Source organism: Dromiciops gliroides, chromosome 1 (genome assembly GCF_019393635.1).
Source record: "Dromiciops gliroides isolate mDroGli1 chromosome 1, mDroGli1.pri, whole genome shotgun sequence".
Taxonomy (NCBI): domain Eukaryota; kingdom Metazoa; phylum Chordata; class Mammalia; order Microbiotheria; family Microbiotheriidae; genus Dromiciops; species Dromiciops gliroides.
In genome coordinates this window covers 440,346,877-440,364,175 of record NC_057861.1, presented here as the reverse complement: position 1 = coordinate 440,364,175, position 17,299 = coordinate 440,346,877, and the positions used below count along the sequence as shown (strand labels likewise).

The 17,299-nt window shown below is 37.1% G+C and overlaps 1 protein-coding gene across 4 annotated transcripts in view; it reads left to right on the top strand.

Annotated features, from left to right (window-relative positions):
• SSBP2 (single stranded DNA binding protein 2) overlaps positions 1–16,905 on the top strand; it is a 417,804-nt gene extending 400,899 nt beyond the window's left edge. For all 4 annotated transcript variants that reach the window (XM_043988504.1, XM_043988494.1, XM_043988488.1 and 1 more), the window contains one exon: positions 9,062–16,905. In XM_043988504.1, the coding sequence (XP_043844439.1) occupies positions 9,062–9,091 (30 nt within the window). In that variant the 3' untranslated portion in view covers positions 9,092–16,905. The remainder of the gene's footprint in view (positions 1–9,061) is intronic.
• The last annotated feature ends 394 nt before the right edge of the window (positions 16,906–17,299 follow it).

The following is a 17,299-nucleotide window of genomic DNA, read 5'->3' as shown; positions in this document are numbered from 1 at the left end:
TTACAGACACACTGCTGAGCTGGATTAGTTAAGGGAATTTAATAATCGTAAGCAGTTATTCAACACCTACTATGTCCTAAGTGTTTCACAAATATTCTCTCATTTAATCCTCACAACAACCTTGGGTGCTATCATCCCTATTTCACAGCTTAGAAAACTGAGGCAAACAGTTTAAGTGACTCACCCAAGTTACCAACATGATCAGTAAGAGGCCATATTTGAACTCAGGCCTTCCTGATTCCGGGTCTAGCTCTATATCCACTTTGCCACTTATTGTCCATAAGGAGTTCCTCATTCCAATAAAATCACAAATTTGTACCAAAAAAAGTCCAAGAGCTATTAGGGAGCCAGTGAATATTTTTGAGTAGGGAAATGACATGGTTAGATCAGTGTTTTAGGACTATCACTTTAAGGATAGATAGATTGGAGAGGGGAGACAGGAGACCAATTTTAGGAGATTATTATTATAGTTATCTTGGTGAGAGCTGATAAGGCCTTAAACTAAGGCAAGGGAAGGGATAATTCTGAGAAATGTTGTGGATGTAGCATTGAGAAAACTCAGCCACTACAGGGATTTGGGGGTTGAGGTAGATGGAAGAATCAGGATGACTCCAAGATTGTGAACCTGGGTGTCTAGAAGGATGGGAACACAAATTTGGAGTAGGTGATATCAGTTCCATTTTGGATTTGTTGATCTTTAGATGCCTCTAAGACATACAAGTAGACATGTCTAACAGGGAGTTAGTAATGAAGGACTAGAGTTTAGGAGAAAAATTACCACTAGATATAGACTTGGAAGTAATATACAAAGATATGGTCCTTGAAGCCACAGTTCAAAGGCACAAAGTTCAGAGGAAGAAGAGATGACCCAGGACAGAGCCTTTGGGGACATCTACTTAATAGGTTAAGGAAAGAGAACGATTCAGCAATGCAGACAGAGAAGGGATGATCAGACAGGTAGGGGGAGGAAAATGAGGTCAACAATTCCAAGGCGTCAGCGTGGTTAAGTAGAAAGAGATTGGAGAAAAGGCCATTAGATTTAACATTTAAGAGATAATTGGTAAACTTGTACAGAGCTATTTCAGTTGACTGATGGTGTTGGAAACTGAGATTCCAAGGTATTGAAAGAGTGACAAGTAAGGAAGTGAGTATAGATCACTCTTTTTAGAAGATTAATAACTTGAAGGGAGAAGAAATATAAGACAGTGGCTTGAAGTCTTTAACCAGGGCAAATGAAGATTTTTTTAAAGAATTGGGTCGACCTGAACATGTCTATAGGCAGCAAGAAAGGATCTAATGAATAAAACAAGATATAAAGTGAGAGAAAGAGAGGGAATGATCTGGAGGGGATGGGAGACCAAGAACACAAGTGGAAAGTTGGTTTTGCCAAGGCTGATAAAGAGAAAAGCTACCCTTTCCCTAAGAACTGGAACAAAAGAAGAGAGGTTAGAGAATGATGAAGAGTTTTTGAGGTTTGTGATATAGGAGAAAAGAGGAAACTCAAGAGAGCTGGCCTCTATTTTCTCAGTAAAGTAGGAAATGAGGTCTTCTAGATAAGGATGTCAAGGAATAGGTGTGGTATGGGAAATTGAAGAGAGGTCCAGAATAGCCTCTGAGAGGCATATGATAAAGAAGTATTTAAATAAGAGTAAAAGAATTACTTGCTATGCAGCCCATGGTAGATTAGAAAACAAAAATGTGTCAGTCACAACCCAGTCAGCATGGTTACAGGACTTCCTGTTGTGATTTTCAGCATCAAACCAGTAAGAACAGAGATGGCTGAAGGTGTGAACAACCTAGGCTTGGAAGTGTCAAGACAATCACATATAGGAGCAGGAGTACAGAGATTCAGTATATTTGAATAACTCAGCAAAATTAAGATTGAGCAGGGATGGTGCACTGGGAAAAAAACATAGAGGGTTGGTGGGATTAGATACCCCAGTGAGGATAAAGAATAAATTTAAGAGGAATGACAGAGAGAATGCTGTGATTGCAGAAAGGAATTTTTAGGGTTCTGAATCATGGAAATAGAACAATTATATTAAAACATCACTGTGTATAGTGAAAATTGAGATCACAGGAACTGAGGAGCTGATGAATGGGGGAGACTGGGTTGTATGAGGGAACATTGAAACCTATTTTGAAATCCCAAACTGTTAAGGCAGTGGTTGGAGTGGAGAAAACCAAGGATCAGGTATTCATGTCCTTTGGAAAGAAGAGAAAGGGGGGCCATCTAGGTGGCGCAGTGGATAAAGTATTGGCCCTGGATTCAGAGGGACCTGAGTTCAAATCCAGCCTCAGACAATTGACACTTAACTAGCTGTGTGACCCTCGGCAAGTCACTTAACCCTCATTGCCCTGCAAAAACAAAAACAAACAAACAAACAAAAAGCCCAGAAAGAATAAAAGCAAGAAAAATAAAGTGAAAAAATGTTTCAATCTGCACTCAGAATCCAATAATTGTCTCTCTGCAGGTGGAGAACATTCTTCATCATGAGTTCTTTGGAATTGGCATGGATCATTGTCTTGATCAGAGTTGCCAAGTCTTTCACATATGATTATCATTACAGTATTGCTGTTACTGTGTACAATGTTCTCCCCATTCTACTTATTGCTTCACTTTGCATCAGCTCACATAAGTCTTCCCAGCTTTTTCTGAAACCACCCCCCCTCATTTCTTATAGCACAATAGTTTTCCATCACAATCTCTCAGAACTTGTTCAACCATCCCCCAATAGATGGACATCCCCTCAGTTCCCAATTCTTAGCCATCACAAAAAGAACTGCTATAAATATATTTGTACATATGGATCCTTTTCCTTTTTCTGCAGTTTCTTTGAGATACAGACCTAGTAGTGGTATTACTGAGTCAAAGGGTATGCACAGTTTTATAGCCCATTGGCTTTCTTTCTATATTATACTGATCTTATATTTTTGTCTTGATCCCAACTGGGGAGAAAGGGGAAATGGCATGGGATATAAAAGCTGGTTGGGATGAAGGAAATAAGAAAAACAAGCAAAAAACTATAGTGATTTAAAGAAGCTAGCTTATTCCAGTAAATTTTAGTGCAATTGAAGCAAAGCAGAGATTGTTTTACATGACGGATTCATAAAAAGAACATTTTCCAGCGTAAAGACTATGCAAATTTTATTTTCTTTGCACAGATAACTTGAAGACACACATTTTTGGAACAATCTATCCTCTCAGGATTATGACACTACTTATCTCAGAATAATTATATTAAACTATTAAAGAAATGGAACTTCCCAGCTCAGAAACTCTGCTAAGTCAGCATACTTTGCAAAACAGAAAAGAGAGCCACTGTCTGGGCTCTTTTTTTTTTTTTTTTTGAAAGAAAGAACTATAAAGGCCTTTTCAGAAGCAACGATGCCCCCTCATATGCATGTTCCCCTTAAGTTAGGTTCATCTTTGGAAACGCTTCTCTAAAACTTTCCCGCCAAAAGAAACTTTTGAATGACTCAGGTGAATAAAAGCATTTTGGTTCATTTCATATGTCTATCTTTAATGTCCACAAAGATCAGCTAAGAAAACATGATATTAAAACCAAGAACTCGATTAGAGATTTCCATTGGCTGGCATAGGATCTACGATCCTGCTCCCCTCACTCCAAGCTCGTTGTCAAGAAGCCATCATATCCCTAAATGTTTGACTTGACCATTCAAAGACTAAACCTTTAAAATTGCTGAGGTTCATTTTATTTCCTAGAGTGGAATATACTGGCACATATGTGTGCTCTCTCTTTTTATGGAAAGAGTAAAATGTCATTTAGATGCTTATCCATACAAATTTAGTAAGATTCAAAGTTTTTCTGTAATATATCAGCAGGAATTTACACCCTTTATTCCGATTTTTTAAGTGTTTTCTCTGTTGGATACCTTGGGAACGTGGAGTAGGTAAAAAAGAGAAAAATCAACATCATGCATCCAGAGTTTAAAAGGTGTATTCTCTAGTTTATGAATAGAAAGTGATGGAAAATGTTTCTCAAATGAAAAAGTAGAATAAGTTGTCGTACATAAAAATCAAGCATTTATCAAGTTCCTACTATGTGCCGGGCACCTTGTGAGACCCTTCCTGCCCTCAACGAGCTTTGCCTTCTCCTATGATTATGCAACATTCATGAATGAATATAGAATAGACATAAAAAAATACAGAGCGATCATGGGAGGCACTAACTGGGACAATGTAGCAAGGCCTCATGGAAGAGATGGCACTTGAACAAAAGCTAGGGTTAGGGCAGTGATAAAGAAAGAGAACATTGGAGATGGAATATCCAGGAGTTGAGTCGTTCTCCAGTCATGACTGACTCTTCATGACCCCATTTGGGATTTTCTTGGCAGAGATCCTGGAGTGGTTTGCCATTTCCTTCTCTGGCTCATTTGACAGATGAGGAAACTGAGGCAAACAGGGTTAAGTGATTTTCCCAGGGTGTCACAGCTAGTAAGTATCCAAGGCCAGATTTGAACTCAGGAGGATGAGTCTTCCTGACTCTGGCCCGGTGCTCTATCTCCCTACAGCACCACCTTGCTGTCCATCCTGGAGTAGTTGGCCCATTTGTCTGGAAACAGAATGAATGTGGGAGAGCAGAGTATTATTCCAGAATAACCTCAGAGTCAGACTGTGAAAGGCTTGAAATGTCTGCGGATTCCGCATTACCTGGCGGCAAAAACCTCAACGTATCTGTCTGTGTATACGGAACATAGCGTCAGTGTTTCATTTGATAACACTTTGAAGTAAAACCAAGTTTATTTAGTTCTGAATAACCAAATAGCAACGCTGCCAACAGATTTACAAGAGCCATTTTATCTTCCTTTTGAGGGGAAATAACCTCACAGATAGTCTTGGAAGAGAGCTGCCTGATAGCACAAACATTTCAGTAAGTCATTTCATTGAGACGGCACCACAATAGAAACATTATAATGTAGTATCAGTATAATATACCATGAATATTTTGTCTCTCTATATGATACTCTAACACATGCCCTCCCTCTCCCGCTAGAAAAAATAAGGCAGTCCCTTCCGTTTTTCATCTCTTGCTCCTTTTTTGAAAGATAAGGACCAGTGTCAAATTCCATATCATTTGCTCCATTGGCAATGCCCCACCCCCATTTTCCTATAAATTCTGTGACTTCTCCCAGAATCCAGGAGCTACAATAAAAGCTACATATTCAGAAAGGCAGCATGAGATGAATAGTTTGCTGCCACAGGAGTGAAAATTGCATATTGCTGATCTAGATAATTAGACATAATAGACAGAATCTAGTTTATTGCACCAAATGCATTTAAAGTGACATTTGCAGTTATTCAGACTATTCAGAAATTAAATTTTATTAGATGCTTCTAATTTCTCAGGATCTTAATGTTCCTAGCTGATGCTTTATTTCCCTGTATCCAACACTCATCTTTTCTAATGTTCTACCATTGTTATACATTTCGCTTCTTCCTTGGACAAATCCAGCTCTCGGGCTCCAAATCAATCTGACGATAAATGTCACTCTCTGTGATTTGCTCAGGACTGCCCAAATAGCAGTATTAACAAATACCAATTTTTATAGATGGATCTTATCACAATTCATATCAGTCCTTGATGCCATAATCTCTCTGCTTTCTACTTTCCTTCTGTGCTATTAAGGACAGATTATACTTAAATTGATCAAACTGCTTCTCAAATGTTTTCTCAGTTAATCTCCTTTAAGTGCCTCCTATTATAAATGTCATAGACCAAACATTGTTAGCAAATTCATGAATTATTCTCTCCATGCTTCAGGTAAACAAGCTAATTGCCTAAGAGACCATGCTTTGATTACAAGTTATTAGTGACCACTAATAAATGAGATTATTCTTACATTTCACAAACATTTAAATTCCACAGATCTTCCAAGAAATCAAGGTTAGTTCACTTCAGCTTTTAGAATTGAAGTGAGATTAGAAGGATAATCAATTTTACAAGTGTTCTTTCTTGCTATAGCTTGAATTCCATCTATAGTTGAGGTGTGTGCACATCTATTTTTAAACACACCCACATAAAAAGAATCAAATTGACATTAATAATCTCTCGGATTCCATATGAAAGCAATAGTATCTTCTTTAAACACACTACTTAGTGTTTTAATATTTGAATGAAGTACACTATTCCTTTAGCACTGTTTAAAAAAAACTTTAAGTAATAAAAAGGGTCATGGAATGGGGTGGTCTTATTAATTAAATGTGCTATTCCATTGTAAATTAAATGGGATATCCTATTTTTCTGATCATTTTTGAGAATATTCCTAAAAAATGGCTGTCCTTTGCTGTTTTAGTAAGTATAGAATGCTGCATATTTAATCTCTGCTAACTGATAATCTTATAATGTCTCAGAATCTTTATGAACATTGTATCTCATGGTAAAATAGTACACATGTAAAATGATTAGGTCAAATGTCTTCCCTAAAAGTTCCCCTTAAAAAGAAAAATCTGATATAAGCTTATTTGTCATTTTCCTTTCTACCGTAAAAATGAAATTCCAGCAAATAATCCCACTAATTGAGGCTTCTGGTTAGTTAGGCTATAGCTATAATTAAGATTATGTTATGTTCCTAAAATGATTATCTTTATTTATAAGAATCTGTGTGGTAACCACCATATATGATTGAATGAGATATACCCACTTCAGCCAAAGGCCCAAACAAATTGAAGGCTCAGCAAAACAGATTCCTCAACCTGGAGATTTGGGATTCTGGTTAGCTTTTCCCCACCACCACCCTGTGGTTAAAAAGGGGAATTAATTCTCTGCCAAAAAATCAATCCCTCTCTAGTTTTTCCTTTTCTCCTCCCGTGCCCCTTCCTCTCCTTTTGTCTAATATTATCTAGTACAGAGAGAATTCACCTTCACAACTAAACTTTATACCAACATTAGGGAATTTCGGGTTACAAACTATATAAATTTGAGGTAAATCACAAAAAGACCAGCACTGCCCAGCTGGGTTGGAATATGTTAAAAGAATCATATGGTCCTTTCCAGGCCCTCAATACCTTCATATTTCTGCCTTTAGACCATGGGACATTTCCTCCAGGCCCCCATCAACCTTCAGGAATACAGTTATTCTTATTAGACCATGATTTTTCTATTTAATTCAAGGCCAGACAACTTCCTTTAGCTCATGTTTTAGTCTCTGGAGGAATAGTGCCCTATCCAGGCCATTATAGTTAGTAGATAGAAAGGATGTTGATTTTATAGTGACATCACTGACCAGGGTTTAAGTGCTAGCTCAGCTACTTAATGTGACCTTGGGGGGGGGGCGTCAAGAAGCTCTCTGAGGGGGCAGCCAGGTGGTACAGTGGATAGAGCACTGGCCCTGGATTCAGGAGGACCTGAGTTCGAATCTGGCCTCAGACCTTTGACACTTACTAGCTGTGTGACCCTAGGCAAGTCACTTAACCCCAATTGCCTCCAAAAAAAAAAAAAGAAGCAGCTCTCTGAACTTCAGTTTCTTTATCAGTCAAATAAGAGTCTTGGACTAACCTACCTCTGAGTCTCCTGACAGCCCTTGGTCACTCAGAGCAGAGGCTTCCTTCATCCACTTTAGCTTACTTGAGTTTTGCTCCCTTTGACATTTGATTTCTCTCAAACTTCAGTTCTTTTTAAGTATGGCTTTTCCTCCTTCTTGCTCTACACAAGCTCAAACTGGTTTCTAGTCTGACTACCCTTTCTCCCTGTTCTTTTGCTAGAAATCACTTAGAGCTCCCCCAACCTTCCTTTTACCACCAGCCCATCTGGTCTCACTGAAGTTCCCCCACCATCTTGGTGCCTGGATTCAACTTACTTCACCAAGCTTCCTTCTTTAGAGATACACAATATACCTTAGCTTGATAAAGAGAATGAGAGTCTGGGAATAAACCCAGCAAGTACAAAATAGTTCAGATAGTGATGATTACACATTTACATTATAATACACAAACCTGACCCCTGGTCTGAGGGCCCAGCTCAATCTACAGTCACCTTTGGTAATTTGATATGATAGTATGTCAGCAAGTAAAGCTTTCAGAAACTCAGGAATATAGCCTTATTTAAAATAATACAATACTTTTATGATTTAAAAAAGAAGAAATATAGCCTTAGTGATTACAGTGCATTTTTTAAAAATGCTATTGGCATTTAATAATTATGTTTTAATTATACTATTTTCTACCCATATTGTTGGAGAATAGAGTGGGGAGGGGGGAGTTAATTGCTCCTTGGTGACACTGGGTCTTGGGACATAAAAAAGGGATAAAAAAGAAGCCCTCTTTCAATACTCTGCACCGCAGACTTTGCTGAAGGGAACATGGATCTTTCATAATTACTAACCCCTGGATTAGTACCATGTATCTGAAGCTGGAAAGGGACCTTATTGGCATTCTGGTATAGTCCCTTCATTTTATAGGTAAGAAAACTGAGGCCCAAGCCAAGATTCTAGCTCTAGTTCTGTGGCTCTAGAGTCAGTGTTCTTTACAATAGATCACACAAGTTAATAATAATAATAATAATAATAATAATAAATGTAGTACTTACTACAAGCCAAGCACTGGGCTAAGTACTTTACACTTATCTCAACCCTGGGAAGTATATACTATTATCATCTCCATTTTGCAGGTGAGGAAACTGGGACAAACAGATTTGTCCAAGGTCACATAGCTAATGTGTCCCAAGTTGGATTTGAACTCAGGCCTTCCTGACTCCAAGCCCAGAGCACTATCCACTTCACCACCTGGATAGATGCATTTCTAAAAAGCAAGTAAGAATGAACTAAAGGCCATAATCCAGTCAGCCACCATACAGCTAAATAATTAACACCCTCCCTTGCCTGAAGGAGAAATGAAAAGTGGTAGATTCCAAAAGACAACACTCAAAAGGTTATGGGTTGTTTGTTTGTTTTTTTTTTAAATAGGCCAAGTGTACTTTAACTTACTCTTTTTACAGTTTTGAGGTTAAATTGGTAAGATACCCAGTAACTCTTGTAACCCTCAAAAAGCAGGTCAGTGGTCTGAGCTGTTGTGACAATATGGATTCCTCTTTTCTTTCAGTATTCCCCGAGCATGACAATGAGTGTGTGATCCATTCCCAAGCCTCCTCTGACAACAACAGTGAGTCAGCCTTCTTCACAGAACTACTACAGAAGAAAATTATTCATCACCGTGTACAGTTTAACAAACAAAAGGATCTCAGTCACAACCGAACCAACTCTATTTTTTTCCTGCTCTCTCCTTTATTTTGTGAAGAAAGCAGGTCCAAACGTGATTCAAACAACTGTACGGAGTGGCATATTAAAATTGCCCTAAATTGAACTGCAAATAATTATCTGTGTATGTATATGTGTGGGACAATGAATGTACTGTATATGTGTATGTTATATAGACATATACATGCACACATACATACATGTATCCACAGGACATTGTAAAATAATTATCACATGACATCTTAAGTAGAAATAAGTAGGGACTTTTATTCCGTCTTTTTTCACATTTACATTTTAATTATTAAAAGTTACTTTTCCCTCCCCCTGAACTATTTTGTGCTGTGTATATCACTGCTTTATATAAGTTATTTTTTAAGGTGAATTCAGATGTTATGGTTTTGTAAATGTCTGCGATCATGGATAGGAATAAAATTGCTTATTTGAGAGCTTTCATTAAATGGTGTCTGATGCAAGTTATCCTGTGAATCACGAATTGTACTGTCTCAAGAAATAGAAGAAAGCTTGTCTTGATTTTTATGTCAAAATCTACCGATTTCTCACTTGTTTATGGTGAAAGTTTTGTTTTGTTGGGGTTGTTTTTTTTTGTACTTTGCCTTTAGGGGGAAAAAAGTGACTTTAAGGCCCACATTTCTGCAGTTTTTGGTTTAAATGAAGGCTTCAAATTTACCTTAGTTTATACAAGAAACTACCCTTGCCACAGTTGTTTTACAATGCAGCAATAAAGCGGCAGCTGTCCCGTTTCCAGGAGCATATTTTTTGCTTGCCATAATCAGCCAAGAAGAGATAGTTAGGACATTTACTTTAAGGTGTTGTCATTTCTCACCAGGAACATGAGAGTAAAGCCTTCTCTCACATTGCTATCGTGAAATTTATCCAAATTGGTTGAAGGCATCACACAGGTCACACTTATGGGTTGAAGCAAATGGGTTGGAATTGTGACTTTCTACTGAAGGGATAAAAAGGACAATGTTGCCAGTCTTGGCAAACCACTGTCATTGTCTCTTCTGCTCCACTGTTGACTTTTAAACTAGCAGAAAAACTGAGAAAAGATGGGTTATTGAGCCTTTCCATATATAACATTTCACGGGCAGGATCCTTCTATGACCCTCCCAAATGTATTGTGCTGATATATAAGTGAAAGGATACCTGTTTTGCCTCCTTTATCACTTTCATCAAGCTAAATCAGCATTCTCTGCCAAAGAGACAACAAATTGATAATTAAAACAACAACAACTCAGCCCTATTGGTAATGAGGCAGCATTTTGGTAGAATGGAATAAAAAAAACCTGTGTTTGAACCTTGACCCTTTTCCTTACTCCCTGTGTGGTGTTGGGTAAGTCCCTTAAGATCAGAGGATCAGATAGTGCACCGGCCCTGGAGTCAGGAGTACCTGAGTTCAAATCCGGCCTCAGACACTTAACACACACTTACTAGCTGTGTGACCCTGGGCAAGTCACTTAACCCCAATTACCTCACCAAAAAAAAAAAAAAAGATCAGAGGATCATAGACTTTAGCATCTCCCTCTCTGGAACTTGGTCTCCTCATCTGCGAAATGAAGGGGTCCTTTTAGGGTCCCTATCAGCATGTGATTCTGTGAGAGAACCTTGTTCTGTGGTATTCTTGCTTCATTGGCCTTCATTATAAAAAATCCTCTTGAGAAAGGCCCAGCTTTCAACAACGGCAGAAAGGTGGGAACGGTCTCACCTTAATTTCTGAAACAAAAGCGAGTCATAGATCACCCTGTCAAAATCGAGATATAGAATATTCATCAGTAGCCATCTAGCAACTGTAGCTCCAAACTCATGAGACTATGAGAAGGGATTGTTTGATCTGAGGTGAGGAGAATCTTCTATCCTTTGTAGGAAAGACCTAAAGTCTTTGATAGTTTTTTAAAAAAAGGCAGATTATTTGCCAGTTTCTGGTCTTGGCTGACTTATTTCTCTCAAATCCTTTATGATTGATTCCTCATGAAAATAAAGATTTTTCCCTGTGTCTACTGGGGATGCAAGGTAGAGCTAACTGTTCAGTGAAGAAAGGAGCTGAATTAAATTTATAGTGCAGATTTAAACTGTAATAAAATGAGTCACCATGAATCACAGGGAGCTCAGGAGACAAGAGCACAGGCCTGCACAGCAAGAAACAGCCCCAAAGCCTCGAGCTGCAGAAGCCTTCCTTTCACACAAGACATTCACCTCAAATTCATCTTAGTCAGTTGGAAAGTATCCTAAGGATGACACTGCCAGATACCTAGCTTTCATTAAAATGGTCCCAAACCTGCAGCTATTTTTAAGAAAAAAGTGCCAAAATATGACATTTGGAGAATCCCTTCATTCTAATCTGATCTTATAGTACTGTATTTCAGCCATTTCATTGACTACTTTTCCCATTTTTTATTTTGAATTATTTTTCTCATTTGGCAAAGAATGACTTCCAATTTCAGATAATCTTGAACCTGGTTTAGCTATTTTTATTTAGAGATAAGACTAGAATTAAAAGGGTACCATAGGCCTCAATATTTCTACTCTCTGTTATAAGAAATGCAAAAACAGAATTTTCAAGGTATAACAAACTCATGTTCATATCCATGATTTCCTTTTTCTCTTGGGGTTTTGCTTTGATATCATCAATTATACACAAACACTTTCTAGAAGAAAAAAAGGTATATATTTGGATTGGTTTGGTTTATCTTACATAAAAACGAGGTTATTCAAGAAAGCACGGACAATAGAATTTGTGCCCATTAAAATGATCTTGTTCTTGATGTGTCAAAAAAATTTCTGTCTTATTTAAAGAAAGAAGCATAACATAAATTGATCGGGGGAGGGGTTAGGTTCTCATTCATTAAACCCAGCTTTTTTCCTACTTCTAGCAAAGTCCTTCAACTTTCTACTTCTCCCATGTTTTTCATCTCTTCTCATGTATGAGTTGATCTTGATGCATACTTGCTCTTTCAGATTATTTTTACATGTCAACCCCGTTTAACTAGTGGCATCAGCATCTGATTCCTTCCAATGTTACATTACATAAGGGAAAAATCTATAAATAAAATACAGAAAAACAATGTATGAAACATTGTTTTTCTTTGTTATGCTTTGTATTGTTCTAAAACTTGCTATAATTTAAGGCATACTTCAACCCTTTTCAGGACATAGGCTTAATTCTACCAAATCATTAGTCTTGTCACAAATTTGCCCATTTGGTATTCCATAGACTTCAGCAAGTATTGGCATCCTCTGCCATTCACATGGGGTCAATTGGAATGGTTTTCTGGTTTGAACCTAGGATCTTAATTCTAAATTTGGAGGCCTAAGATTCAAAGTTTTCTACTTGTTAAAGGATAGTCATACTGATTTTATTGCTCTTGAGGGTAGAAATCCAGAATAGCCTCCTAGGCACAGAAGAAACCAAGTTCCCTCCATTTTTCGGGGTCCTCCAGGGTAGCTAAGATCCTGCACAGGTGCTCACAGAGTGATTCCGTCACCAAATCCTGAACATCAGTGTCCAAGTACAGAAGTTCTCAGTCCAGAATGCCTCCAAAGGAGTGGCTATAGATAGCCATGGAATTCTGTCCACTCCTTCCCTACCCATATCATGCCACAAAACATAGTCCACGCATCTGGACATGTTCAAGTTTCCCTTGAGCAGGGGAATAAGATACTTACCACTAGAAAGTGATGAAATCACTTCTATGGCCTTCTAGTCTAGTAATCTATCCTCATCTACAGAACAGAGATAACGCATTCCAAAATACTTGCCTTTTGAATCTTTATTTTTGGAGAAGTTTAAACTTCTACTGCTTCTAAAACTGTGTTTTTCTAGGAACAAAACTTAGAGATAAGCCTTGATTCCCTTTGGCATTATAGAAAGTGGCATTGCAAGAAACACTAGATCATGGTTAATTGGCTTTGGAGAGTTTTTAGTACATAGGATAGATCGTGTATATGTTAGTATGCATGTATATATACACATATGTAATTATATTGTGTAAGTATATTTATAAACATATATAGACATTCTGGAAATAGTTTTACTTTTTTATTTGTTTTGCTAAGGCTAATATTTTGTATTCCTCAAACACAGCCAGTGGTATGTGAAAAGGTAGACCAGAAGGCCCTGGAAAGACATTCTGGATAATCCACAAAACAGAAGAATGGTTCACATGATGAGAGGAACTTTTGTTAACAACTGGTTTTTCTGTTCCTTTATACATGATACAATAGATCTCTATGTCAACCAGCATTATTTAGTTAATACAAACAATTAATTTTGCTAACATTTCACAGAAAATATACCATGAGATAAACAATGCATCTGGTTGAACGCCACCAGCTAGTTCCACAGTATTGGGAGGACATTTGTTTTTTCTTGGGGGAAGTGGGGACTGGGAATAGGAAGAGAGCTGTTATTGGTGTGGGGTATTTTTGTTCTGCTACATTGAGTCAGATTCTTTTCTTAAAGTATGTTTTTATATTACTTTTATGTCTGACAAGGACATATTTCCAAAGGTATTTGGGGAAAATTAGTTAATGGAATATAAATTAGTGTGGCTTTGGAGAACTCGTCATTATTGACTCAATTATTTTTAGTCATCGTTATCTAGCATTAAGCATCCTAAAAATAGTCAGTAAGCATTTATTAAGCACCTACTATGTGTCCAGCCCCTGCTCTCAAGGAGATCAAAGTCTAATGGAAGAGCTCATTCATGATGGTCATTATTCCTATTCTTACTACTGAATTTAGAGAGCCTAGATTGAGTTAATGCAAACAAACTTTTGGGCCAAAATGTGGTTCCCACTTTAAGTTTGGAAATGCAATAATTTCCATCCCCAAATCTCAAAACTGAGTTTAAGGAATTATAATCAAAATGCACATTCTAAATCATGTTAAAATATGAGGACAAACAGCAGATGAACTGAATTCTGCTTCCCATTTTAATCTGCCTTTTAAAATATTTGAAGTTTTTTGAAAGATGCCACACTCAGCACTGGAGACATAAAATACACTAGATTTCCTCCCTTGGATTTTTTTTTTCGGTCTTCCTCCTTTGTTCCCTCTTTCCTCAAATGTTTTTGAAAGGGGGGGGGGGAAGAGTAAGTTTGTGTGTTTGTGTGTGTGTGTGTGTGTGTGTGTGTGTGTGTGTTTTATTTCCTTTATATGGGATCACAGATTTGGAGCTAGAAGGGATCTTATAGGTCATGTTCTCTCATCTCATTTTACAGATGTGGAGACTGGGGATAAGTAACTTGTACATAATTTCCCCCTCGTAGAATACCTGCTTCTCTGAAGTAAGAACTGTTTTTTAAAAAAAGTGCTAAGGTATTATTCATAGCCTTCAATTTTGTTTCCAACGTCCCAGGTGGTTGTGAGAGAGGCTGGGGAGGAGACACCAATGGTGCACTCCAAGAGTTTGCCTCACTTTGTGACAATTAAATGTGATCTGTCCTCCCTACTTCCATTTTCAGGATACAGTATAGATTAAAAGCAAGGGGCTAAGGGGAGCTTGTACAAGTAAATATGTTTCCTTTTTATGCTTAGTGAGTGTAAGATTACCTATTCCAATAGACTGCATTAGACCTTGAATTTAGAAGTCCTGCATCTGAAGGAAGGTAAGATCTGAATTCAGTCTCCATGGTCCTGTAATCCATAATGACCTTGTTGCTATTGCCACAAATTAAGAAGCTTCATTGTTTGGAGAGAGAGGAGTGTAACATTGGCATTTGTAAATAGGCAATTATGGCATTATTGCCCCACATCAGTAGCTTTCCTAATTTGACCATAACCTGTAAATCTGATTCAGAAAAATGACCTACAAATGAAAGACACCATCAATAATAAGCCATGGGTCCTATTCTATTAGTTCCCTGAGGAAGTAGAGTCAGACTCAAAAAGAAATGGATCCTGGTGGATCATATATTAACTTTGAAAACCACAAATTAGCATTATCTATGTTGTATGTATCTATGTTGTATTTTTATTTATTTTGCTAAACACTTCCCAATTACATTTTAATGCAATTCATCCAGTGAGTTTTGCTGGCTGCAAGTTTTAACACTTCTATCCTAAAGGTGTATTTTAAAGAGAAAGCCTTTTATGATTAAATCTGCCAAGAAAGCATGACCCTTCTTCTCTTAAGGGGTAGTGTCCTTGGTTTTCTTGTACAGAAAAAAAAGAAAAGTCATTACTCTAACTTAACCAAACAAAAGTGACTATTCTTCCATTTTGTCCTTTTTATGATGAAATACAGTACTATAGAACAATTACAGATGATAACGGGATAGGTTTTTACAAAGTCCAGAATCCCAGTTTCTTTCTTTCCTCTAGTTTGAAGGTAACGGCTGTCCTCAGAAGAGATATTGCACCCTCTTTGATTTCCATAATGTTCATTCCTCACTATTCTCCCCTTGATCAATTCCGTCATACACATAGACACACAACCAATCAGAGTTCCAACTTTGGAACCAGCGTACAACTAAGGTAAATCTGAATATTTATTGAAAAACTAATATAGTTAAGCAATTCATACCAAATTAAACTTTAAGATTCTTTCTTTCCCACTGAGACAGCCTAAATAACAATGGAAGAGAAGCTGGGGTTGCCATAAGGTTACTTGGAAAGGTGTTTCACCCCAATGTTGCCAACTCAGTTTTCATCTGATTCTTCAGCTAAAGTATTTAGAGGATAATACCAGGGAAAGCTAGGTGGCACAGTGGATAGAGCACCGGCCCTGGAGTCAGGAGTACTTGAGTTCAAATCCGGCCCCAGACACTTAACACTTACTAGCTGTGTGACCCTGAGCAAGTCACTTAACCCTAATTGCCTCACTAAAAAAATAAATAAATAAATAAATAATAGAGGATAATACCTCCACTGAAGCAGAATTACCATCTATTGATTAGAAAATAAACTAAAGAATCTGATTCAATTGGTAAAATTGTCTAGGCTGCCACACTATTGGGGGGTGGGGGTGGGAATTGATTCAGCAAAACCTTAGGAAATTTCTCAATATCCAATTATTGTATAATTGAAATGATATATGTGCATGATGTCCTGTCTTTCACCAGACCTTCTATATTTTTCAAAATGTTTTATTTTACTTGCATTAAGATCTTATATAATTAATACAAACTATATATTAGTATAGTAGGATAATTTAAAGGGCATGTTGGTGTTTTAAATAATTAAAAGAGAAAAATCTTTATAGATAGAAATATTTCTTTATTTGCACATGGTAACCATCTTAATAACTTATCTAATTGTGATAAATTTAGAATTTGAAGTGTTCTTTTCTTACTCTATATGTTAAATTGCTAATTCTTGAGTCTTCCTGGAAATAAGAATATGAGATTATTTGTAAGTTTTTTTTAATGCAACATTTGTGCATTCATATAATTGGTGTCTAGGATGACTTTTAGCTTTCTTCTCTTTCTTAATTTATTAAACCACTGCCCTCAGCTACCTACAGCAATTTTGTAAATCTATTCTCTTGTGTTTGTTAATTGTGCATTCTTGCAATTTTTACCCAACACATTTTGGGCTATTATTCATCATTTTATTTTCAAGTATGTAATAGAGTCTATCCTGTAATGGGAGAGCTTGCCATGAAGATGTATATAGATATCCTTTTTAATGGGTACGTGTTTTCACATTTAATAAAAATATAGCTTTCATGTATAATTTCCAAGCTTTTGTTTCTAGCCACTATGTAATTACTGCTTGGAAAAGAGGTTAAACAAGTGAATTATATTGTTCCAGTTGAACTCAACCCAAATATTTACTGCATTGCAATTTTAAGGTATCAGATCAAAGCTTCACCAACATGAACCTGTGTAAGTGAGGAATCAGATTTTATTCCTCCTTATATCCAAGTAATCTCCAATTTTAAATGTTTCAGAAGAAATGAAAGATCTACTAATGAATACTTAAGTTTTCTGTGCGTCTGACCTAAAAAACTTCTTGATACTGAGCATCTCCATATAGTTCTAGGGTTGAAGTCTGCACACAGGCAGAAACCTTTGGAAATGGAGGTCAAGAACAAGTAGCCACAAGTTGTTTCATAAACAG